Source organism: Bombus pyrosoma, linkage group LG13, assembly GCF_014825855.1.
Source record: "Bombus pyrosoma isolate SC7728 linkage group LG13, ASM1482585v1, whole genome shotgun sequence".
In the NCBI taxonomy this organism is placed as follows: Eukaryota; Metazoa; Arthropoda; class Insecta; order Hymenoptera; family Apidae; genus Bombus; species Bombus pyrosoma.
In genome coordinates, this window is record NC_057782.1 from 10,128,667 (window position 1) to 10,153,848 (window position 25,182).

The 25,182-nt window shown below is 34.6% G+C and overlaps 4 protein-coding genes across 14 annotated transcripts; 3 read left to right on the plus strand and 1 right to left on the minus strand.

Moving 5' to 3' along the window:
* Positions 1–610: 610 nt before the first annotated feature.
* LOC122574410 (probable cytochrome P450 6a13) lies at positions 611–3,308 on the plus strand. The gene is made up of 5 exons (XM_043741988.1): positions 611–1,123; positions 1,565–2,090; positions 2,274–2,495; positions 2,669–2,920; positions 3,003–3,308. The coding sequence occupies exons 1-5, from the start codon at positions 788–790 to the stop codon at positions 3,170–3,172; spliced, it is 1,506 nt and encodes a 501-aa protein (XP_043597923.1). The 5' UTR covers positions 611–787; the 3' UTR covers positions 3,173–3,308.
* Positions 3,309–3,904: 596 nt separating this feature from the next.
* On the plus strand, positions 3,905–7,543 carry LOC122574411 (cytochrome P450 6a2-like). Of its 3 annotated transcripts, none has more exons than XM_043741991.1 (6): positions 3,905–4,025; positions 5,092–5,449; positions 5,581–6,106; positions 6,207–6,428; positions 6,523–6,774; positions 6,888–7,543. In XM_043741991.1, the coding sequence occupies exons 2-6, from the start codon at positions 5,114–5,116 to the stop codon at positions 7,055–7,057; spliced, it is 1,506 nt and encodes a 501-aa protein (XP_043597926.1). In that variant the 5' UTR covers positions 3,905–4,025; positions 5,092–5,113; the 3' UTR covers positions 7,058–7,543. The 3 variants fall into 3 exon arrangements, with proteins under 3 accessions (XP_043597926.1, XP_043597924.1, XP_043597927.1); XM_043741989.1 differs by lacking the exon at positions 3,905–4,025 and adding an exon at positions 4,032–4,328; XM_043741992.1 differs by lacking the exon at positions 3,905–4,025 and adding an exon at positions 4,471–4,514.
* LOC122574405 (PAT complex subunit CCDC47-like) lies at positions 6,710–25,121 on the minus strand. 8 transcript variants are annotated; one of them, XR_006319028.1, is made up of 8 exons: positions 13,732–13,901; positions 12,447–13,443; positions 12,198–12,369; positions 11,881–12,105; positions 8,210–8,314; positions 7,850–7,917; positions 7,572–7,733; positions 6,710–6,818 (listed from the first exon to the last, which is right to left on the minus strand). XR_006319028.1 is itself a non-coding variant. In XM_043741971.1 (6 exons), exons 2-6 carry the CDS (start codon positions 23,501–23,503, stop codon positions 19,022–19,024), a joined length of 3,741 nt encoding a protein of 1,246 aa, XP_043597906.1. In that variant the 5' UTR covers positions 23,504–23,540; positions 24,976–25,110; the 3' UTR covers positions 18,782–19,021. The 8 variants fall into 8 exon arrangements, 7 of the variants coding, with proteins under 7 accessions (XP_043597909.1, XP_043597911.1, XP_043597912.1 ...); XM_043741971.1 differs by lacking the exons at positions 6,710–6,818; positions 7,572–7,733; positions 7,850–7,917; ... (3 more) ...; positions 12,447–13,443; positions 13,732–13,901 and adding exons at positions 18,782–21,755; positions 21,992–22,100; positions 22,184–22,287; ... (1 more) ...; positions 23,432–23,540; positions 24,976–25,110; XM_043741974.1 differs by lacking the exons at positions 6,710–6,818; positions 7,572–7,733; positions 7,850–7,917; positions 8,210–8,314 and adding an exon at positions 10,047–10,180.
* LOC122574408 (kinesin-like protein KIF3B) lies at positions 8,363–19,049 on the plus strand. 2 transcript variants are annotated; one of them, XM_043741983.1, is made up of 2 exons: positions 8,363–9,425; positions 15,397–19,049. In XM_043741983.1, the coding sequence occupies exons 1-2, from the start codon at positions 9,281–9,283 to the stop codon at positions 17,595–17,597; spliced, it is 2,346 nt and encodes a 781-aa protein (XP_043597918.1). In that variant the 5' UTR covers positions 8,363–9,280; the 3' UTR covers positions 17,598–19,049. The 2 variants fall into 2 exon arrangements, with proteins under 2 accessions (XP_043597918.1, XP_043597919.1); XM_043741984.1 differs by lacking the exon at positions 8,363–9,425 and adding an exon at positions 14,294–14,664.
* Positions 25,122–25,182: the final 61 nt, after the last annotated feature.

Genomic DNA, 25,182 nt, shown 5'->3' on the forward strand with positions numbered 1-25,182 from the left:
CGATAAATACAAGATTGTATATGATGAAAAGCGAGATACAGAGGGAATACTTGAAAAAACTCGTTACACAGCCTCCTTTTGAAGTGGAGGGGAGACGCATCGAATATCATTTGTAAGCGTGAAAAATTTCCGTATTTTTCGTGGAAAGAATTGATTTTAAGGCTTACATTAATTACATTGATCTTTTTTTGTATAACACCCTGTATATTTAGAAGGAAAGTTACACAACAGAGCATTGACATCGTAAACGCAAGTCATTACAATTTGCTTAACGACCGTCTTTGGAGAAACGGAGAATCGATGACAAATCTTGTCACTATAAACACGCGGGAGACAAATATTTGTTAAAATTCGTAGAAAAATAGCTTCTATATTAATTAACAAGATAACGAGCGGAGAGATAAGTGATTATTTATAAAATTAACTTTCCATATCTTTGAGTAATGAATAAATAAATAAAACCATCGTCATGTTCGGAGAACTTTATGTAGATACAAGTCATATCGAAATATGTTGCGTGAGATGATTCAGCCTGATTAACTCTATTTACTTAACATACTTAACACCAAGAAAACGCAAGTTCACGTTCTTTTTGTGACAGATATGTGAACTGTAAGCATTAAGAGCTAAAAATCTAGTCTGTACACATTTGATACGAATGTGCGTTTGCCAGCGTTATAAATTCCAACAGTGATGTGTTCTCGGTAGAGAATTACACAGCAGTTCGTTTAACGACGTCAGTCTACGACGGAACCTTCGTCTGAACAGAAGTTGACAGCACATCGGCATGGCTGACTATTTTCAAATACTAAGTGCGATCGTCGCAGTTCTTCTCGCTGTGTATTATTACTTAACATCTACGTTTGATTTTTGGAAAGATCGTGGCGTTGTTGGGCCCCGACCTATACCAGGTTTTGGAAATATCAAAGATGTTATGCTGAGAAAAATCAGTATAGGCGACTATATAGCACGCCTGTACGAGAAATATAAAAACGAACCAATGATTGGAATATTCGTGAGAGGATCGCCTTCGCTTATTCTCTGCGATTTAGATCTCATCAAGGACGTTTTAATCAAAGACTTCTCTACCTTCGACAATCGAGGACTGAATGTTCCTGAACGGGTATGTACAATGTACACTATCGTTCAAAGGTATATGGACATTGATATCTTTTTTAACATAGTATAATTTAATTGCAAAAACACACGTGAAATGACCCACGATACAAGGCGATTCCACATTAATATACATATGTCGTTTATAGTAATCGAACATAGCGTCCATGTATTTCACGAACGACGTTGTAGGAATATCTTGATAACTTGTAAATATGATTATAACCAGCGAAATTTTAGGATATTATCGTGAAAGATAAAAAAAATGTTGTTCATTCTTTTCGCAAATCTATCATTTACTCAGAAAGACCTTCTAAGCTAATGGTACTCTGTATAATTTGCATCGGCAAACTTGAAATTCTGATAATTCTATTATAAAAAAGATATTCCGAGACTCTCCTATCAAGATTCCACGAGATTAATCGTTTCAACTTAATTTTAATCGCAGACTGATCCATTGGCTACAAATCTCTTTAACGTAGAAGCGAGAAGATGGAGGCCTTTGCGAACGAAACTCTCACCAGTATTTACTTCCGGTAAACTAAGGGAAATGTTTCCCCTGATATTGGAGTGTGCCGAAAATTTGGAACAATGCTTGGAGAAGATTACAGAAAAGGGAGGCTCTATAGATTGCCGCGAAATAACAGCGAGATTCTCTACTGACGTTATTGGAAGCTGCGTTTTTGGTATCAACATGAATGCACTGTCAGACGAAGAGAGTGAATTTCGAAGAATAGGAAGAAAAATCTTTGATCAAAATTTGAAAACGATCCTCAGATTAACCTTTCGAGATACTTTTCCACGGTTGTATAACTTTCTTTGGTTCTTGATACCACAATCGGAAGTAAGTACATTTATTACAAAACTGGTCGCGGATACGATGAAATATAGAGAAGAAAATAACGTCAATAGGCCGGATTTTATAAACATGCTGATGGAACTGAAGAAACACCCGGAAAAATTAGCGGATATCGGTAATTAATTTTATCTTTAAATGAGTTTTTAATTACTCGATTGCTTAATTACGCAAATTACTACGTTTAATATAGATAACATTGTAGCGCAGAATACTGATGAATTATTAATTAGAGTAGTATAATAATTAATTCATTACAATATATATTTCATGTTTTATCAAATTTTACGAAATTTTATAGAGTTAACGGACACAATTCTCGCTGCGCAAGCTTTCGTCTTCTTCGCGGCTGGATTCGAAACGTCTTCGACGACAATATCGCATGCACTGTACGAGATGGCCCTGAACCCTGCTATACAGGATAAACTTCGGAGAGAAATAATAGAATTCCATGTCAAAAGTAATGGAAACCTGAAATACGAACAGGTCAAAGAAATGAAATACTTGGACAAAATATTCAAGGGTACGTTGTTGTTAAACGTTTTATTAATAATTTAACTGCGAATGTTCATACATTTAACTCCAAATTAGCGCGTGAAATCAATTACTAAATATTAAAATTACGCCATAAAAATTGTAGAAATAAAAATATCTATCCGCGTATTAAAATTGCGCGTATCTGCCTTTGTTAAACAGAAACGCTTAGAAAGTATTCAGCGGGAACGCTTCTAAGGCGACAATGCAACGCTAATTATACCTTTAATGGTACAAAGGTAACGATTCCTAAGGGTACCGGAGTATTTATTCCCGTGTATGCGATTCAAAGGGATTCCAATATCTATCCGGATCCTGAGAAATTCGATCCGGAAAGATTTAACGAAGACGCAGTAGCTGCCAGACATCCGATGTGCTATCTACCGTTTGGCGATGGACCAAGAAATTGCATTGGTAAAGCAAAGAGAGATATTGAATTAAATAATTGTTCTTGATTTGTTTTGTGTCCACGTAACGAATTTAATTATTGTTTCAGGAGCACGTTTTGCGATTTATCAAACTAAAATGGGACTGATAAAAATATTACACAAGTTCAAAGTTGATATTTGTGAAAAGACGATAACTACTTATGTACATAATCCGAATTCCCTTACATTGGCTCCCAACGGTGGAATTCACTTGAAAATAAGCAAAGTAGAAAATTGAATTTATTACTTGAACTCTAGCTATTCATAGATTTTAACTTCAAACGTAACGTAACATATTTTTTACTTGTCGCTTCAAGATTTTGTATTTTGCACTTTTCGACTGTTCTATAATAAAAAAAGATTATAAAAACGAATTAAGCTTTCGACTTCTTCTAATCATTTATCTGCGAAGAAATTGATAATAACACTGTTTATTACTATGCTAATTATTTATGCCATTGTATTTGTAAATACGAAATATTTTTTAATAATTAATTCAAATGATTACTATAATTTGTAGTAAATGTGCTTCTTATTAATCTTATTATCTTACAAGCTTATTATCTATAACGGATCTATTTCAACAATGTAATGAAATATTAGAAAAATGTTTTCTCCAAAAATCCGGAGAATTTGACGAATCCATACATATCGTATTACCAGAATCACATTATAGTACTAGAGAAATTAATGGGAATAGAAAGACTGGGCATTTCCAACTATGGAAATGTTTTTACCCCTAGAGAATGACGTTTTCTTTTTTCATGATATGCACTTAGATAAACGCTATGGAATCTGGGTTTAGTAGGAAAAATGTCGACATCCAGGAGTCTGATCTACTAACGGATTTTGTAACGCTACTGTAGGCAGCAGTTTAGCTATTACTCAAAATAAATATCTGAATTACCATTCTTTGCTTTGTAGTTGCTTGTTACTACGTATTCTAGTCATTTTTAATTGCCTTACAATAGTATTTTGTTTAATCAGTAGGTATCCAATACTGACGGCGACACCTACAGAGCTGCGCATTACTGCGCATCGATCAGATCCAGTTAAAGCCGCTACTCTGGCGATAATATTCTTCCTAGACGGTTAGTTGGTAGAAACGTGCAAGCGAGTATAACCGCAGGCAAAATAGATACATATTACGTTTCATTAATCGACTTATCTTTCCCGTATTAAATACTGTTCAAATAAAATGCCGATCTGCTAGCTACATGTGACCTGTGTGACTGTTTTATTAGTCATTAACGTTGCGTTTATGCAACTCATTTTGATTGCGCATCCCGTTGTTTTATCGAATCATGCACACTCCATTCCACTGAGAAGATTCCGTTGCGGTAGTGCCTCCGAAATAGTGTCAAACAGTGAATTTCTACATCGTGTCAAGTGTCGTAAGCATTTTGTTTATCGCGCGTTACATACAATCATCTTGTTATACAATATATGCAAAATAATAGTATAATATATACAATGAATCACTCTATTATTCTCTTCCATGCTCCCGTTGTGTTTCCTGTCGACCTTGAAACACAGCTTCAAGCTGCTAATGATCGAGTAGTATGAGTTTGTCTGCAAATGTAATAATGATATATATATATATATATGTCTATCATTGCTTTTTAATTTTGCACGAGTTTTCTATTTTCCTTTTAATTTGACAAATCGACAAAACTCCAATATCGTGTACTAAAGATATTAAAAAAAAAATAATTTAATGATTTGTTAAAATTGTGTACTTAATTTTTACATTATAATAGATACATCACATGTAAATTTTGTTAACTAACGTACGAAAAACAAAGAATATCAATTAAAAAATTCGTGATATTATTTTCCTCGTTTCAAATAAGTTTTGTTTTCATCAATACATGTCACGACAGACATAGACTTGTTCTACATCCGGACAAATTAAGAACGATAATTATCTAATACATAAAATGATTACGTTACACGTCGAAACTAAAAATAATTTAATCTTATTCTTTTCATTCAATTATGTCCAACTTTAATTGAGAATTGATTTTCACCCCAAAATACATTGTCAAATACATTGCTAACATATAATTTTTACGACTTTGAATTTACTATGAAAATATAAGTAGTAAGAATATCTTGCAGAAAATTTACTTTTATGAGTCATCGTTTGTCCATCAGATTAGAAGCAACGAGTAGCGCAATGGCAACCTACTTTGAAATTATTTGCGGAATTATCGCGCTGCTTTTCGCGTTCTACTACTACCTTACCTCGACTTTCAACTTTTGGAAAGTCCGCGGAGTACCTGGACCAAAACCTATACCAATGTTCGGTAACATTAAAGATGTAATGTTGCTAAGGACATCGATGTGCGCGTATTTGAAGAAACTGTGGGATGAGTACAAAGATGAGCCAATGGTCGGAATATTTACAAGAAAAACGCCTATACTAATTCTTCAAGATCCGGAGCTCATAAAAGATGTCCTAATAAGAGATTTCTCTGTATTTGCTGACCGAGGGATTCCTGTTCACGAAAAGGTAAATGAGCTGACTGGTAAGACGTGAATCTTAACTGTGCCATGGCACACTGCTTCTTTAAACTATTTAATGACATACCGCGACCTTTTTACTTTTGTCGAATATCGAACCAGTTTAAAAAATGATCATAGGCGGAACCACTATCTCCACATCTCTTCAATTTGGAGTCACAGAGATGGCGTCCATTAAGAACAAGGCTCTCGCCAGTATTTACATCTGGGAAGCTCAAAGAGATGTTTCCTCTGATATTAGAATGTTCGAAACACTTGGAACAGTACCTCGATAGCCTGGTAGCGAAAGACGAGCCCATAGAATGTCGCGAATTAACAGCCAAATATACGACGGATGTAATAGGTAGCTGTGCCTTTGGTATAGAAATGAACGCGTTATCCGATGAAAATAGCGAATTTCGTCGAATGGGCAAACAAGTGTTTGCCACTTCCTTTGGGCAAATTTTGAGATTTCGACTTAGACAAATATTTCCTCGCCTTTACAATTTACTCGGTTCCATAATGGCACCACTGGAAATTACTACGTTCCTCACGAAGATAATCGTTGATACGATGAAGTACAGGGATGACAACAACATCGTGAGGCCTGACTTTGTGAATATGCTTATGGAACTTAAGAAACATCCAGATAAATTAGAAAATATTAGTAAGTACCTTAAATTTTCCTTATTAGCAATTTTTAAGCAATTCCCACGACAGCTGTCTCTGATAAGCAGTTCACGTTATCCTTTAATCATCTTGTACAGAGCTTACGGACACTCTATTAACGGCTCAAGCGTTCGTTTTCTTCGTTGCTGGATTTGAGACTTCTTCGTCAGCTATAAGCAATGCCCTTTATGAATTAGCTTTAAACCCCGAGATACAAGATAAATTGCGGCAAGAAATTAGAGAACACTTTGAGAAAAACAACGGTGAATTGAAATATGACCAAATAAAAGATTTGACATATCTGGATCTAGTATTTCGAGGTGCGTAACTTGCGTTATCCGTTTTTTACCGTAACTTTGACTCACATTTGTTTAATAACCATAAACTAATTTTTATTGCATAAATCTATTGCAGAAACGTTAAGAAAGTATCCTGCTGGACCGCTTATACTAAGAAAGTCAGTGAGCAGTTATACTTTTAATAACACTAAAGTTTCCATACCGGAAAAGACATTCGTATGGATACCATTGTACGCGATTCATCATAACCCTGATATTTATCCAAATCCTGATGCTTTTATTCCTGAAAGATTTAACGATAACGCCGTTGCATCACGAGATTCCATGCACTATTTGCCTTTTGGTGACGGGCCAAGAAATTGTATTGGTACGTGTTTAACTATTTTATCTTATAGTTATCTTTTCTTAATGCTGCAAAGATACTACATTAATTTTAAGAAGTACTGCGATATATTCAACATCATACTTAATATATTTCAGGCGCTCGATTTGCAGTTTATCAATCCAAAGTTGGTTTAATAACGATACTTCGCAATCATAAAGTTGAAGTTTGCGAGAAAACTATGATTCCATATGTAATTGATCCAGCTGCTTTCTTATTAGCGCCGAAAGGAGGAATATATTTAAAGTTAATCAAAGTAGAAAGTTAGTACCAAATCTTATAATATTTTTGATACGTAATTTCACGATTTTGAACTTGGACTTGAACTTTTGATTAATTTTATTTTCTTAAATTATTATATATATAAATTTAATTATAAATTATCAAAGATTACAAAAATAAAATATTATATGTATAATAATTTAAGGAAGTAAAACTAATGTAACAAACAAAAGTTCACGTCCAAGTTCAAAATCGTGGAATACATACATATCAAAATAAATAAATACATATATATATACATATTTATATATCCCATTGTTAAATCGAAGAGACTCTGCATGAGGCGATATCAAACTATTAATTATTAATAGAAAAATTAATATTTTTCATGTATCATAGTTTCGTTATTTATTACAAATTATTAAACTGGACAGTACACCGAACTTAAAAGAGCCCAACTTAATTATTTGTAAATGATACTATATTTTTGTAATAATTATATGTAATTAATAAAAATTTAAACAGACGTTAATTAAGTACTGAGTAAATTTTCTACTTACACAAAAACGTAATAACGATTGCAGCCAGTCAAGTCATATATTATTTGCTATAAAATTCATAATTGTATCTCGCAGTGATGAAATTAGTATTTGTATATCAAATAATACTAATTGGCAATTCCTCCACCCTCTTTTTACGCATGTACGTTCAAGATCTATCATCTGAAATATCAATTTACAAGTAAGTAGTCCTTTTATCGTGCGTTTGCAAAACGTAGAATACTATAATTTATTTTTAAAATAAAATTAGTGGGAACATAACGTGTAATAATACTTACATTTCTGGCTTTTGAAGCATCGGTATATCCTCTCCAGAAGATAGGGAGAAGTAGAAACTGTGATTGACCTTTATCAAAATACGAAATATTGTATCAGTATTTCCATATCAATTACATATATTAAAATGAAACAATAACCCAATTAAAATTCTGTCTTAAGAGTTCATAATGTAAGATACCGCCACATCGAATTATCAAATGAGCGAAAGAATTCAAATAATTATCTAATCGAGATACTCGAATGTTCAATAAATTCTTAAACATACACGTATCAATTAACGAAACTAATAATAATGTAAAAACGGTAATAAAATAGCTATGGAATATTGTTTAATTAATAGATTAAGTTATGCATATTACCTGTTATACCGTATAGAAAGCAAAAGTGGTACATTTAACCGCTACAACTTCCATCATTTGACTAACAACTTGACTTTCGTGGCATGGCGTCATCTAGCGGATATCCTATTGGTGGAAATTTCTATTGATTGAGATTTCCTATTGGTGAAGATATTTAACTTGACGAGCGGGAAACATATAAAATCGATCCGCCAAATTCGAATCGTCAAATCCTTAGAAAAGCCTGATGCACATATCATATTACATTGCATAAAGTTAATACTAAGTTTGAAATATAGATGTCTTAGAAAATAAGGTATCCGTTCTCTAATTTCATTTGTCGAATGGAATTTATCAATGAATATTGATACACAAAATTACATTACCTAGTGCCTCGTCCGTGGTGTTATTATGCAATTGTAAATTACTCTTGTAGAGGATATATAGAATTCCATATTTCTACCGTTCTGTATTTCAGAACACGTGACATGATACCATGCTCCTAGTCCAATAATTAATAATCGTTTGTAGTTCCATAAAATAAAATGCTGTTCTCGTTAAATTTCAATGAAAAATAAAATTTCACATGCACTATTTAGACTTTTGAATTAATTCTCCAAATTTTATCTTTAGAATTATTTAATATAATCGTACTATTTGTGTCAAACACTTCTTTCTAAATCGTACATATTGAGAATACTACAATAATTCATAAAAAAGAGCATTCAAAGATTTTTTTATATAAATAAATATCATGATAGCGTATCGTTAACAGTATTTTTTTTTTTCTAATAAACTCATTCCCGCAGTTAACTTCTCGGTTGTAGAAAGAGGGACGCTGAATAACCGAATGACCATGAGGTTAGGTTTTATGAATCTGTACCGTCCAGTTGTGTGTCGGAAGAAGGTGCGAGGTGATTAATGCACCATCACCGTGGGAACGTTAATTTGAAAAAGCGATATAAAGCATGGAGAACATCTACTGACGAGTCATTTGACGAGTAGGTGTACGTCACCTACATCATTCCGTCCTTTCGTTATAATAATTCATCAGGAAATTTTCTACAACGTCGACACTAAATATATAATAAAATGGAATATGAAATTAAAGGTGTCAGTAATTTTTCACACAGATCAAAACGAAAGAACTCCACTGTAGACGGGGAACTAGAATACTGGATGACTCGGCTACCAGAAGCTTTGAAAAGCCTTCCCATAATACGTTTGGCGATACCCGGTAAGTTTCAAAATATTTTCTCGTTTTATGAAAATCTATATTAGAAGCTAGAAAAATAATATTTATATTTCGAAGTTGTAATGAGATCATTTAATTTTATTAGATTCAGAAGAATTAATTAATATCAAATTTAGAATTTCTTTCGACGTACACAAAATTTTATGTAAAATGAAAATTTTTGAATCACATTGTCAGTTATATGTTTCGATATATTTAAAAACTTCAACTGATCCCGCTTCATACAATTATATTGACCTCAAAATTATAAAATTAGTACATGTAATATAAATTGATAACTTCTAATAGGTTCTCATGATACGATGACTTATACCATAAATCGGCACAGTGACGTGGGACCCGACGAGCCAAGATATATCAGAGCTCTTGGTCGTTATTGTTCGTTCGTTTCAAAACCTGTTATTTTTAATTGGTCCATTACACAACATGAAAGCATCAAGGATCAGCTCGATGGTGGAATTCGATATCTAGACTTACGCGTGGCGACGAAGCCAATGGATGGGAATATCTATTTTGTTCATGGCTTGTACGGATCGAAAATATATCAGCCACTCCATGAAATAGCAGAATGGTTGTCTTATCACAATAACGAGATCGTAATCCTAGATTTTCAACATTTTTATTCATTCTCAGAAATGGATCATCACCATCTCGTTGAGACGATTTTCCGAATATTTCAAACGAAATTATGCCCCGTGGCATCTACGTTTAATCACATCACATTACATTGGCTTAATCTGGAAAAGTACCAAGTCATTGTTATATACAGAAACGAGTATGCACAAAATTATAAAAATTTATGGCCAAGTGGACTGTGGCGCACTCCGTGGCCTAACACTGTTAACGTCAACGAGCTTATAAACTTTTTAGATATCGAGTTGAAGACGCGACCATTACAAATCGGTTTCGTATCACAATGCCTCTTAACACCTGATATTCCTTATGTATTGAAACATCTATGCGGTACATTGCAGAGAGATTTAGTACCATCGTGTCAAAAAGCAATTCTTCCGTGGATAAATAAAAAACGACCTGGTCGTGGTGGCTTAAATATCGTTATAGCTGATTTTATATCTGATCACAACTTTTTATTTTGTAAGACAGTCATCGATACTAATAAAAAATTGTATTTCAATGTACAATATTCCATGTGAAATATTTTGTACTCGAATGCACATATGTATATACAAATTGAATATGAAATTTACGATTTCAATGCAATCTGTTTGTGAAAAATTATTTTAAAGATATTCTTATATCATACATTTTCAATGGAAAATTTATTTTACTTCTAAAGAAGTATCTGTATATATAATAAATAGTATAATAAATTCATGTTCACGTTACTTTATTGAAAATCTAAATATTTCATTTTTATTCTAAACCCTCGCATAACTTCTAAAGTTTAATAACATCATAATATCAATGGCTGCAGTATGTTCCTTACTTATAATTTTTAATCTATATAAATATAATACTATGAAATAACAATGATTTGCCTGAAAAGTATTGATGAAAAAATGTTTTAAGAATAACATTTATGACATTTAGCTAATTGATTAAAAAATAGTGAATAAAGTTTCACGTTTAAATGTTCAGTTCATGCACACTGAAATAGTATTTAACATCATATCATTATTATTAAATATTTAATTTATATAAATCAATATAAATTTCATACTAATATTTTATTCTTATATCCTATATTCTTAATATTTTTGTTCCATTTTTCACTTATATTTTACTCTATTTAATTTTAACTGCTTTGATTAATATATATATCATTATTTAAGTAATCAAAAGAATATGCTTTAAGTATTTCAATATGATTTACGAGCATCATATTTCAATATGATTGAAAGCATACATACGTGAAAATTTTGTTATAGTTATGGTCTACTATTATGATATAAATATTTAATAAGAAGGTCATAACATAAAAGGGTGGATTTCGACAAAAATTGTGCAATAAGTAATATTAATATCAGTTCAAAACAACAATTATATATATTGTCTCCATAATATGTTGCTGCACTTTTATCAAGTCAAAGATCTTTATAACATATTATGTTGAGTTTATGGCTTATTTGACAAGTTATAATAATTATACGCAAAATAAATATCTAACAGTAATGAGATATATTTTCAACAGGAAAACAAAATGGAGATATATATCACAAATAAAAAATATAAAAGTATTTTTATCTCACAGAGGTCGATTTTAAGTATGTAATATGTACTTCCTATACCTTTGTGACAATTTAAAGCTATTTAATGAAATTTTGATAGTTGTAAGAAATACGTAAATATGGTTGAAATGATACAGCTTTGCTATATGAGTTAAATTAAGAAGGCAGTTCAATTGAGCAACTTATAGCTCTTCAAAAGTTTTAACAAATTCTCTATAATTAGTTTTATTTGGTCATAATGCTTTCACCTTAAGCTGCTTCATTTTAGGTGCTCGTTTTTTAGCCAGTCTTCGTTGTTCTTTCTCTTCCCACTTTCTTTGTTTATCAGGATCTTCTTCTTGTAATATACGTTCCTTTTCAGCTCTACGACGTTCTTCTCTTCGCTGTGCAGCTGCTTCAGCTCTGGCTGCATGAGTTGTTTTTAAAAATGCTTCCTCTACTCTTAATCTATTTTTATCCGCTTTGCTTTTACCCTAAAAATAGGATGAAATTTCAATGAATAAAACAACAGTATAAATTAGAATAGTGATAATAATTTTAAAAGAATATGTATATATATTCAAACCTCTTTGGATAATTTAAAACGACGTAATTTATCTAATAAATAGAAGGTTAATTGTAAAAGGAGTTTTAATTTTTCTTGACCTTCTGCATTAGTGGTACGTCCTTTAATACTTATATTTAGTCCAACAAGTAAAACTCTTTTCACTTCAGGCATTGTTAGCTGAGTAGTATCTCTGAAGTGAAATTAAAGGTATCACAACATGAAGCAAGAAAAGCATTATTCTTGAAACAAAACATATTTAATACTTACTCTTGTTGTTTTGGACCACTAAATTGATCACTAATATGTATGTAATCTATATATGGTGCAAACTTTGAAAATGCTTGTAAAACTCTTGTATCTAAAATAGCTGATGCTGCTTCAGCAATTTCAGACATTACATAAAAACCTGATGGAAGACCAAATTTTTCCCCTGGTCTCTTTTCTGGACAATAAACACTAATATCAGCCATATCGCGTACTAAATGCATTGCAGTCCTTTTCGTAGCTATTGCTAATACAAAACTATCTGTTTCATCTTTTGCTAATTCTACACGTATATGGGCCTGATCATTTTGAGGCCTCACAAGCTGCGCTAGTACCGCAACCAAATCTTGCCTCTTAATTAACTTCAATTCAATTAACATGGAATCACACCCAACTCTCCCTGAACAATACAAGCTATAATGAGACTGACTTTCTTTTACCAAACCACTTTCAGACATATCTTTGCTTGATTTTCCTGTATCTCCAACAAGAGAGAAATTATCCAGCAAAAGCTGCTTATGCTCCATGAGCCACACCTCTGCTATATGGGCATTTTTAAAACGTCCTGCTACATAATTGATAAAATATACTAATAGTCCAATAATCATTAGTATCTCTAAGTAAAAGCTATCCCATCTTGCACGCAGATGAAGTGGTATTTTTGTGATTGTTAAAGTAGAAGGTTCATCACTTTTTGGCCCTGCATTTCCTCCAGCTGCATCTAATCCCTCAAATTCTTCTTCATCTTGGAAATGATCAAACTCACTATCACCATCCACAATTAAAACATCTTCCTCATCGAAATCTTGATTATTATTTGATTCTTTAAGGTGTTCTATATTATGATCATTGATTGTTTGAGCTGGCTTCTCTTCTTCAAAATCTTCAAACTCTGCAAATTCATTGTCTTCGGGAAGCTCTTCATGAAAATGTGCTGTGACCCATATGTTGGTTGCAACCAAGATGATGTGAACTACAACTAACCACAATTTCATTTTGTCTGAAACAGAGAAAGCAGCAAAGAGTTAGGACATTAAAACAATAAACTAAAAAAAAAAAATTATACATATAATCCTATATTTATTCCGTTTGAAACGGGTAACTTCGAGTAATCTGCTATTAAAATAATTATATAAAAGTAATCCCCAAAAATTATATTTTCAGGCTAAAATACGAAGTGCTTGAAAAAGCTTTTAGTAGAATGATTTTATACAACGAGAATGTTTACTCCTATCAATTTAATGTATTACACTAACTTCACTGAAAATTTATATAAAACTCTTCTAACTTTTCAACATTGATTCCAGTTACTAATTAAATGTAATAATGTTTGTAATAACACTGTCACAGCACCCTTTCGAGGTGACTTGCACGCCACGAAGCTAACTACAAACTAAAACGTCATTTCCTTGATCAAAAGATCGTTGTTATAGATAAGAATAATATTTTAATTGCCTTTTAATTTATGAAATTTACTTAATATTTCCCAAATGTGAAATATTTGTTATGCATAACGTAATAATTCCCGAATAAAACAATTATATATACGTATATATATATATGTATACGTATGCATATATATACGACCACATTCACATATTTTAATTAAAAGAACACAAAATTATATAAAAATAGTCATTATTTTACTGTCATAGTATTCTTCAGATAATATTATATCGATTGACTTTTCCAACGTGAATTAAATAACTTATACCAATATTATTGTTTCCTTCAAGGTTTTAAAAAAATGAAAATGCGATTCGTCGATAAAGTAAATTTCTTTCTACAAACTTTCGTATACCAACATCGACACGACTACCTTGAGAAATATATCCAGTGATTAAACGAGAGATCGATTCAGTAAGTCCGTGGAAACGAGTGAGGGAAGTACAGTGCGCACGCTTGATTGTAATACGTTTTTCCTGTCAAAATACGATGCGGTTGTTTCTGCGTTTTATCGCAATGCATCGTCAGTCGTTCTAATGATTCGCTCGAGCATCGTGCTCTGATTAAAGGAGGAACTCAGACCAAGCCACGAATTAGAACTGTTCGAACAAGTGGAAATAAAAAGAGCGCGCGTTAGTGTAAATCCTAGAAAGCAAATAATGGATCAATACTTTGCGGATAAGGGTAACATGCGGATACGACGAAAAATCGTCGTACCTTTATAGTAACGTGTCTTGTACGTGCGTGTGCTTATTGTCTTGAGAAACTTCAGAAGGTAAGTGTGTATTGTTGGAAAAATATACAGTGCAGACATTTATGTAGAACGTGTCACGCGATGTTTGGTTAAGGTGTACTACGTGTACGTACTTTCGTTTCTTTTTCTCCCGTTAAAAATAACAGAGCATCTAGTCAAAGAATGCTTCGAAAAATCAAGAAAGTTTCTCGCTAAACGTTAACAAAGTCGCGGCCGCATTCCAACGCAATTTTTACGATTTCTCTGCTTAATTCTAATTCGTAATTAAAAAGAAATCGGAATATGCGTGAATTACGAGATGCTTACGAGTATTCTCGCTCCTTGTCGTTAACGAAAAAACGGATACTTAACTTTCCTCGGGGGAATAAAACAATTGTGTTTCGGTTAATCAACGACCATGCAGCGGATCCTACACACTACTCCTACACACTAAAGATCACGCAAGTACAAACAGTTACGTCAACCGGCGTCTTGTTCGTCACTTTTCCATTAACGGCAACAATTGTTAAGAAGTACACGTACAATGGCAAAAATTAAACAAACGAGACGTCACGTTACTTGCATAAAACCTTTATTAATTCATAAAACACGATATTATCCGTTTTCTTTACAAGATCAACTATCACTTTTTACGATACGGTTATTTCACAATTTCACCGGTTTTGCAATTGGTCGAATGGGATTAAGTATTGATTTTGCAAAGTAGTTGCGTGCGTGCTCGAGTCCAGAGTCTCACCGTTGCGTTTTTCTCAGGTGAAGCCGTATCAGCCGTCAACATGGATAAGTCGGACAACCAGCTGAAAACCTGGAAAAAGAAGAGCATGAAGACGAGCGGCTCGGCGGACGTCGTGACCCAGCGCGTCCAGGTGGTCGTGCGTTGCAGACCGATGGACGAGAAGGAGTTAGCCCGTGGTTATACGCGTGTGGTCGACGTATTCCCTTCGAGGGGAGTGGTCGAGATTCGTCATCCGCGGGACGATCCTTCCACCGACAATGTGAAAGTTTTCACGTTCGATGCGGTCTATGACTGGAATTCCAGCCAACAAGACCTCTACGAGGAAACGGTCAGGCCACTGGTATCCTCGGTTCTTGACGGTTTCAACGGTACCATCTTCGCTTACGGCCAAACCGGAACAGGCAAAACGTACACCATGGAGGGCCTGAAGAGCGATCACGAGAGACGCGGTGTAATTCCACGATCGTTCGAGCATATTTTTAATCACATAGGCAGATCAGAGAACATGCAATACCTGGTGAGAGCTAGTTACCTTGAAATATATCAGGAAGAGATTCGCGACCTTCTGCAGCCCGACCAGAGTCTCAGATTCGAGTTGAAGGAGAAACCAGACACTGGTGTATTCGTTAAAGACCTATCCACGTCGGTGTGCAAGAGCGCCGTTGAGATTCAGCAGTTGATGAACACCGGAAATCAGAATAGAACCATTGGCGCTACTAATATGAACGAACATAGTTCCAGGTCGCACGCGATATTTTTGATCACTATTGAAATGGGTTCGATCGATGATAGCAGTGGGATTAGGGTCGGTCGTCTGAACCTGGTAGATCTCGCGGGCAGTGAAAGGCAAAGCAAGACTGGAGCCTCTGGCGAGAGACTCAAGGAAGCCAGTAAAATCAATTTGAGCTTATCAGCGCTGGGAAATGTAATCTCGGCCTTGGTAGACGGGAAGACAACGCACGTGCCGTATAGAGATTCCAAGTTAACGCGGCTGCTGCAAGACTCTTTAGGTGGCAACTCGAAGACCATCATGGTTGCAAACATTGGGCCCGCTAGTTACAATTACGACGAGTCTTTGACAACGCTACGGTATGCGAATCGGGCAAAGAACATTAAGAACAAGCCAAAAATAAACGAAGATCCGAAGGACGCGCTATTGAGACAGTATCAGGAAGAGATCGGCCGATTGAAGGAGAAGCTGGCGCAAAAGGGCACTGTGCAAAGACGAAAGAAGAAATCGAAGAGAAAGAAGGGAGACGAAGCCATGGACTCAGAGTCGGAAGCGGAAGACAGCCGGGGAGAGGATAATAAAATAGAGACGGATAAGAAATTAATCGCGGAACAATTGAAAGCCGAGAAGCAAGAGACGGAGGCACTCATAATGAGAATAAAGGATTTAGAAAGTAAGATGCTTTGCGGTGGTAAGAATATCATTGACCATACTAACGAACAACAGAGAACACTGGAACAGAAAGCCGCGGAAATTGCTGAGAGAAAGAAACGAGAGGTCGAAATGCAACAGAAACTGGAGGATGAAGAGCTAACTATGCTAGGCGTGAAAGAAACTTATTCGAACTTGCAACAAGAAGTGGATGTGAAGTCGAGGAAGCTGAGGAAATGTTTCAATAAGTTACAAGTTCTCAAGCAGGAACTCGAAGACGTCACTAACGACTTCAACAGAGACAGAAGAGACTTAGAACAAACTCAACACGAGCTAATGAAGGAACTAAAACTAAAGTATCTTATAATCGAGAATTTCATTCCCGACGAAGAGAAGAATAAGATCCTATCGAGAATTCACCTCGACGAAGAAGAGGACGGTTGGGTAGTAAAGGAAACGGAACCATCCAGCGTAGACTTGATAAGGAGACCCACGTCGATTCCTGGTGCCCGTAGGCCAGTCTCGGAATATGCCCGAATTGCTCTAGCCATGGGAGGAGGTAGTCGTTATGCGGGTGAAAATATATTGAATCTAGACCTAGATATGCCAGCTAGAACAACGCTAGACTATCAAGGACCCGCTATCGCACCTACGATTCAAGCTGTTCTCGAAGAAGCGTTGCGAGACGAAGGAGACATCGACGTCGATGCGTCTAGTGCGAAACTTAGATCGAAACCACGTTTACAATCCGCGAAAATACGACCTAAAAGCGTTGGAAAGATCCCTCAAATCCCAGCGCCGGTTTATCCAAAGATGAGAGGTCTCGTACCGAAGTAGACAATTTTTTAATACGTTCCGATAAGGTCTGTAAAGAAACGTGTAAATATTGTACGAACCGCATCGTGAGCTTTGATTAATATATATATATATATATGCGTATATAATTATATATATTAATATAATTATATATATATATATATAGTTATACGATTCGTTGTGATACGACACATGGTACTCTGTGTGCATCGATAGGCACGAAATAGCCGACATCTTTGTAACTCTCTAGTCAGTGTGCACTGTGCAGCCACATGGTATTAATATATCGATTATTTCTGTGTCCAAGTCAGATTCCTATTCGTTTATGAAGACTGGAATGCGTAATTTTTGTTTGCCTTTTTTTGTAGTATTTGTTAGAATAGAAATACGAAACGTAAGAAGAAATATAACTCGTTTATGTGTTTTTTTCCTTCTTTATACAATTAAACTTATGTGCTTTAATCTCGCTAGTACCACTATCGAGTTTAAGGATTTTTTGTATCTTTGTAGTTTCGCGGATACATGAAAAACTTACACGCTTAAAAGTATTTACAAATGAAGATTATAGTTTACTCATTTAATCTAATACTTTTTTACAATTTTTTTTTTTTTACTGTAAAATTACATATAGTCACCCTTGATATTATATATATATATATATATATATTTTTTAAACATTAAAAGTGCTTGTAAAAATAACATCATTATTTTCGACTCCTTTGATATTTTATCACACGTATCTGAAACTGCTAAATTATAAAACGATGAACAATTGATCGAATTAAAATTAGTATAACAAAATTGTAATATAGAGTAGTCGTTTTTTCGTTTCAAGTTCTTTTTTTCTTTACTTACTTTCGTCCCGTTGACATTGATCGTTTTTTTTTTAAAACACTCCATCTTTAGAAACACTCACTCCACGCCTGTACGCGATACACTTTAAGAAAGATTTAATTGTTTTTTTTTCTTTTATGTATTTAATTTTCTCGTTACCGACGAGGGAGAGATGCGCGATTATAAACGTATAAAAAACGACGGGGAAATAAATTTTTCTGCACAAAGAGAAACGACAAATGTAAATGTGAAATATATCGGGAAGTCCTGTGACAATGAAATAAGCGTATTATTAACCTTTTTTTCTTTCTTGTAGAAATGATCAGGGTACTTCTGATTGGCGTAGTAGTGAAAAAGTTATTATATTAACGTAGTAGTGAAAAAGAGCGCTATATTAAAACGTATTTACATCAATTTTGTTAAATTATAAACTTAACAGAATCCTGATCATCTCTAAATCTTGATTAGAGTTCTTGAACTAGTAACATTTAAACATTCACATTAGACACGGTAATAGTGTCTAAGGTAAAAACCCCCTAACAATTGTAAATAGCTTTACAATTATGTAAAATTTCTGTATATTATCAGTAGCCTGTAAATCGAATATCACGTTAATAGAAACGCTGTTGTTGCACGTAATTTCCGTATGGTTGTTGTTGTTGCTGTGAATAACTGGAAGAATGAGCCGTGGGCGGTCCAACGTAAGCTGATGTATCGTAATTTTGTTGAGTCGGATATTGATTCGATGTCATGGACGGTCCACTGTATTGACCCTGATTCCCTAGACCACCGTATCCTTGATAATTATAACTATTGTCCATGTAACCCTGATTACCACTATAAACTTGTTGAGGATAATTTTGGAATTGTTGACTGGACATGTTTGGATAACTTAAAGAGGGTCCTTGTGGACGGGAGCAAGATTGCTGATTATTTTGAACATATTCTTGATTATAAAAACTCGGCATTGAAGCTGTTGATGTGTTAGACATTGTATCTACCGGTTTCACCATACTTTTCTCGGAATTATCGTTTCCAAGTGGTAGATGCGATTTTGGCACGTATTTGTTTGGAAGATCACCCATTATGTTAGCTATCAGTCGCTTCGTCTCGTTTAAAATCGCATTTGGATCGTTAGTTTTCGTTAATTCCTTCGATCTTACGGGAGAACGTGATCTCGAACGTGAGTGAGAGCGCGTCCATGATCGCGGTGAATTCGACAATGATTTCGAAAACGCTCGTGACTTTTTCTTTGCTTTTTCATTCTCACTAACATTTTTATCCGCTGCTTTATATATGTCTTCAAACGTGTAATCATCATCATCATCTGATAAATCTAACTTCGTCTTTTGTTTATCCTCATTGTCATTTTTGATCTGTTGTTCTTCCTCGTCATCGTTCGCGAACATATCTATCTTAGGTTTCCATTTATTTTCCTCCTCTACGAGATTTTGATTTGCCTTACGTCCGGAGAATGGAGAAATACTCCTATTCGACTTGGAAGTAATCTCCACTTTTTCTGGCGTTGGAGATTTTATTTTTGGTACTGCTGACGCTATCGACGTCATGCCCAAATTAACAAACGCTCTTAACTTTTCTACTCGAACTGGATCGGTTACTTCTAACTTTTTTAAAAAATTAATAAGTCCGTGTTGTTCCTGAGTGGTCAGGTCTTTAAAGTTCTGTAAAAGCGATTTCAAATCCGAATCCGATAAACTCTCCATTCTAGAAGTTTGGCGTTCAACTGTATCCACCGTTGTTGAAACAGTAGGCGCAGCGTGCGTTGTAGCCTCAGGTAGAGTATTACTTGCGCTTGATAGTCCTTTAACGAAATCTGCGGTAGTTACTGGTTTATCAGAATTTTTAGATGCCTCAGCCATTCCTACAACTGCGTTAATGAGAGTTTCTAATTCTTCTTGCGATACGTTAGATCTACCTTGAGCTACCAAAGCAGCTGCTATCTGTTGAGCTATAGCCACCTTATCTACAGTTCCGACACCAGGTACGCTAACGGGTTCGGACTTAATGGCGGGTGTAATTATCTCAACCGGCCTTTGGTAGATAGCTGTTCTAGGCATATAGCTCGTCGATCTGGCAGCTTCTAGTTCGTGTTTCTTCTTTTTCTCCTCCTCCATTTTCTTTTTGTTTTCTGTTGCCTTATGCAGCAATTGAGCAATGTTTTGTATCGCAGTTTTTGTTGGAGTTATGGCCATTTTCTCTATCATTCCCGCGAATAATTGGCCTTTTAATTTTTCTTTAACTGTTTCGAACAATACACACACTTCTTCGTCATATAGTAATTCCTCGGCAGAATTAGGTTTCGCTTTTTCCGCTGCTAACGCTTTCGAAAGAAGGGATACTATCTTTGGCCCAAGAGAACCTAACTGACCCTCTAGTGCCGTAAGCAATCGCAATAAACCGACAACTTCTAAATCCTCGGTCAATACCTCGTCTGGTATAGGGCTCGGAGACTTGTCTGTTACCGGATATGGTGTCGCGTAATGTATCGGTCTGGTACGTGGTGGAATTCCTCGAGGATAATAAGTGCTTCTATACATGCTTCCTCTTCCACGTATGTATGAAGAGTAAGCGTAATCACGTTCCCTAATGTCATGACGATCATAATAATCCGTCTTTATTGTTTTCGTACCGACATACTCCACTTCGTCATCGCTCTCCACACGATGGCGACTTCTTTTAGGCGATCTGTCGCGCCTGCTCGATGGAATCCATTTTTCCGGTGGCTTATCTTCCGGTAATTCTAATCGTTTCCTGATCTCTTCCTTCCGCTGTTGCAGCTGTTCGTTATGAATTTCCCGCATTCGTTTATTCCAAAACTCGATCCACTCCGGTTTAAAGTCATGTTTGCTTGGATCTTTACCTTCGGCTTGTAATTCTTTATATCGCCTGTTCCAAAACTTTTTCCATTCGTCGGGATAAGATGGATGCTTTTCTGGGTTTTTCTCGTGGAACTTCAACGCGCGATCAAGAGTTTCTTCGGCACGTCTGATTTGTTCTCGATATTTGTCCCACTTATCTCGCTCCCTAAGAGGTTCTGGGGAACGCGAACGTGAACGAGTGTGAGAACGCGTACGATCTCGCGAATATCGCGATTTACTACGATATTTCCCACTTTTATCTACTGAACTGGCTTTACGATTACGAATAGGCGATCGTGATCTCGAACGCGATGGCGATGGGCTACTTGATATGCTCGAAAGCGACGAGAGAGATTTCGTCTCGTCGGAGGGGCGTTTGGGGGACTTTTTCACGTTCTCTTCGTCTTTATCTAGGGGTTTACGAATACTTAATTTATCCCTTGTGAGAATACGGATCTTGAAACCCCTAAAAAAAGACAAAACATTAATTCAACACTTGATTTTGAGTGGCTTTATTAACGAAGGAAGGCATATGATCATATTCCATATATTTATATTGTTTCTGGATTATCATATTACTCGTCAAATTTATTTAAACGAAGAAAATGTCAAAAATTAAATATTGACAAAAACATTAAACGAATCCTGTTAAATCAAAATGTTATATACACAATTCGTAATCAAAGGTAAGCATTAACTTACGATTTAGTAGTATCTGACTTCGAGTCTGTTTTCTTCGGCGATGATTTTTCATTTTTCTTATCTTCACTTTTATGTTTATTGTCTTGCTTCTCATTGGCAGGTTGAGAATCTTAATACAAGATTATTGAACGATTCAATACTTGTAAATACACAAACGATATACATTGAAGATATAGATTGTCATATACTCACCTTTCTTTGAACTACTATTACCAGTCATTTCTGCCATCTTCTCTTCAAAGTTTGTTACCCATCGCACATCGTAAACATCCATAAATGTTAACTCTGGCGTTTCCCTGCACGTAGGAAACAGCCATTGATTTAAAGGAAAAGTAAATTAAATTACGAAGATCATTAACGCGCACCTTGTTGAATCACGTTCATAAACATTCGTAAAATCACGCGAACCGATGTTCGTATAATGTTCGACCGTATAGAAAGCCGAAAATGTGGAAAGGTAAATATCATGACTTACCTAAAATGATAATCCTGATAGACCCTCTTGATATATTGCATTTTATTCTTTTCGAATTGATTCTTGTCGACCAGCTGCGGTTGTAATCTTCCAAATCGTTCTTCGATCTTCTTTGCCACTAACACAGATATTTCATTAGCTCCACGCTTATAATTAGGAGTACGCGGTAATTCCGTAATTGCTCGCGATATTGTTGGGAAATGTCTATTTAGGTAAGTTATTCTGTGATTATAGCTGGTAATGTGAGCCATAACAGTGCGAGGATCACCTCGTTTATCACACAAAACACATGTATAACTGGGTTCACAAGAGTCATTATCGACCAGTTCAAGCAGATATTCAAGACCAACAAGCGGTGAACTTCTATGTCGATCCAGACTCATCTGAATTGTAGTTGTTCTAGTTATTTGATCTTCCATGCCAGGTGGTATTGGTTCTCCAGGTGCCAAGCCATCACCGATAGCCGTCGATTGAACAGGCGGAGCTGTTTTCACAATATCTGACCGTTTGGACCATAATAATACTGGGTATGGCCATTCGTTTAATTTCATTTTGTGACGACTACACATATTATGATTTAGTAATTTATGAGCTCCAAATAGAGCGATATTACAGATATGACACCATATATCACCATCTTCTGTCTCAGAATATACAGGTCTGAGAGTGCCATCTTCGGCAGTGACACTGCTCCTCATTAAACGTTTTCGATCATATTCTTCCTGTGAAATATAAACATTTTATAGAATGGGCGGATAACATGTCACAGAATATAAATATATAACATTAATTTGGACATGAAAGTAGTAGAAGATTTTTTATTACAGAAACACAGATTTCCTTTGTGAATTCTGCTTCGGATTAGATATGTTGTATGTATCTAACTTTAGCAAATGTGTATTACAATATATCTATATTCTAGTAAATAACAATATCTTTTACAAACAATTCCTATTGCGCATTACCTTTTCTTTATCTGCTTCAGATAAATGAGAGGGATTGCGTCCCTCTATATCAAGATCATCAAAGTTTTGCATGGTTGACCACGTCTATGAAAAATTGTTGCTGAGTATTCTGAAAATATAAAAGTGCTATCATGTTTGAGAATGATAACAATGCAGCATTAGGGCTGGCGTGAAAGTATAAGAATTAGTTAATTGCATTACAATTACTATAAAGTACATGAAGTTAATGGTATAGAAAAATAAATTCTTGATTAATTATAAATAATAAATTGGAGACAAATATATAGTTACTCTAAAGAAAACTTGAAATTATAAAAGTAATCTACATATAGTCGATGCTCGCTAATATCTGTAGAAACGATATATTCACAGAGTAATAACGTTATTTTATAAGCCAACCCTGCAGCAGCAATTTCATTTAATCATTTGTGATTTATTTTTTTCAAAGTTTGTTATAATAAGGCTACAAATTTAAAAAAACTATACTTACCCACTTAGTGTTGTATATACTATAATACTTAAACAATTTATATACACATATAATATTATTTAAATGTGAAGTTTCCATTGAATAAATTTTATGTTAAATAGGTTTATTATAACTTTATATTTGAAAGCAAATAGCTTAATGCTAACTGCTTATAAGTGCTGTAAAATATTGCTGAATAAGATAATTTCAGCAACAGAAAATACAACACAAATACTTAAATACATTTTAAACAAGTTCTTATAACACACTTCATAAAGTAAATCAATTTTTATATATGTACTTACATATTTAGGCTAACAACTCTAAAAAGTAATTGGGCTCCTAAAGGAATTCATATTAAAAGAGATTTGTTTTTTAAAATAAGAAGTAATTTATGTTATTATTACTATTACTACTACTTATAATTCTTTCGGAATATAGGAATCAATCCCTAGCTACTTACCGATAGGAAGGAAACCTCATATTTCCAATAATGTTTCCAGGATACACAAGTACCACAAAACATTAAACAAAGTGCACCATGTAAAGACACTAACATCACACAAAGTTAATATTTAAAATTACTTTGCGACTGATAATAAAAAGAGAAAAACATAGCCATTCAGGTTGAAATAAAATCATGTTATATATAGAATGAACACAGCTAATACGAATAAAGCTGTGAGTTTTGTTGTCAATAGGAGAATAAACGAGACTTATATAAACAATGTGTGTCTTTTTATTAAGCGGTGCTTGCTTAAACAAATTATGCTGCTAATAACATAATAGGAATAACAAAATCATGATGAAAATTTCGGAACAACCTGTAATACAGGTAACCAAAAAGCTGTTCGATCGATTTAATCCATAAAAGTATAATACAGTGGTATTTTTCACTCGCGTCGCTAATCTTTGGCAATCAAGCGATCATAGCCAAATGGCGAACCCTTGATTTTTAATTAATTCTCCCTTTTACACAGCTATTTTTTTTTTTTTTTTTCATTTCTTTCGATGACTTTACCCTTAAATTATAACCTCTCATAACATCGAAATAAAAAGAATAAGCTTGACTTACCAAATTACCAATGCACGATGATCATATTCAATAATTCCGCCCGTGTAGATTTTTGCTCCTTAATTTTGTTTTCGACAAAACCTTTCGGTAGCCATGTCGAAAAAGAAATATTCAACGAGCAAAGATCTGCGCATGACTGGCCTGCATATAGAGGTCGTGTTCGGTAATTAATTGCTGGTAGAAAACCTTATTACCAACGTGAATTTT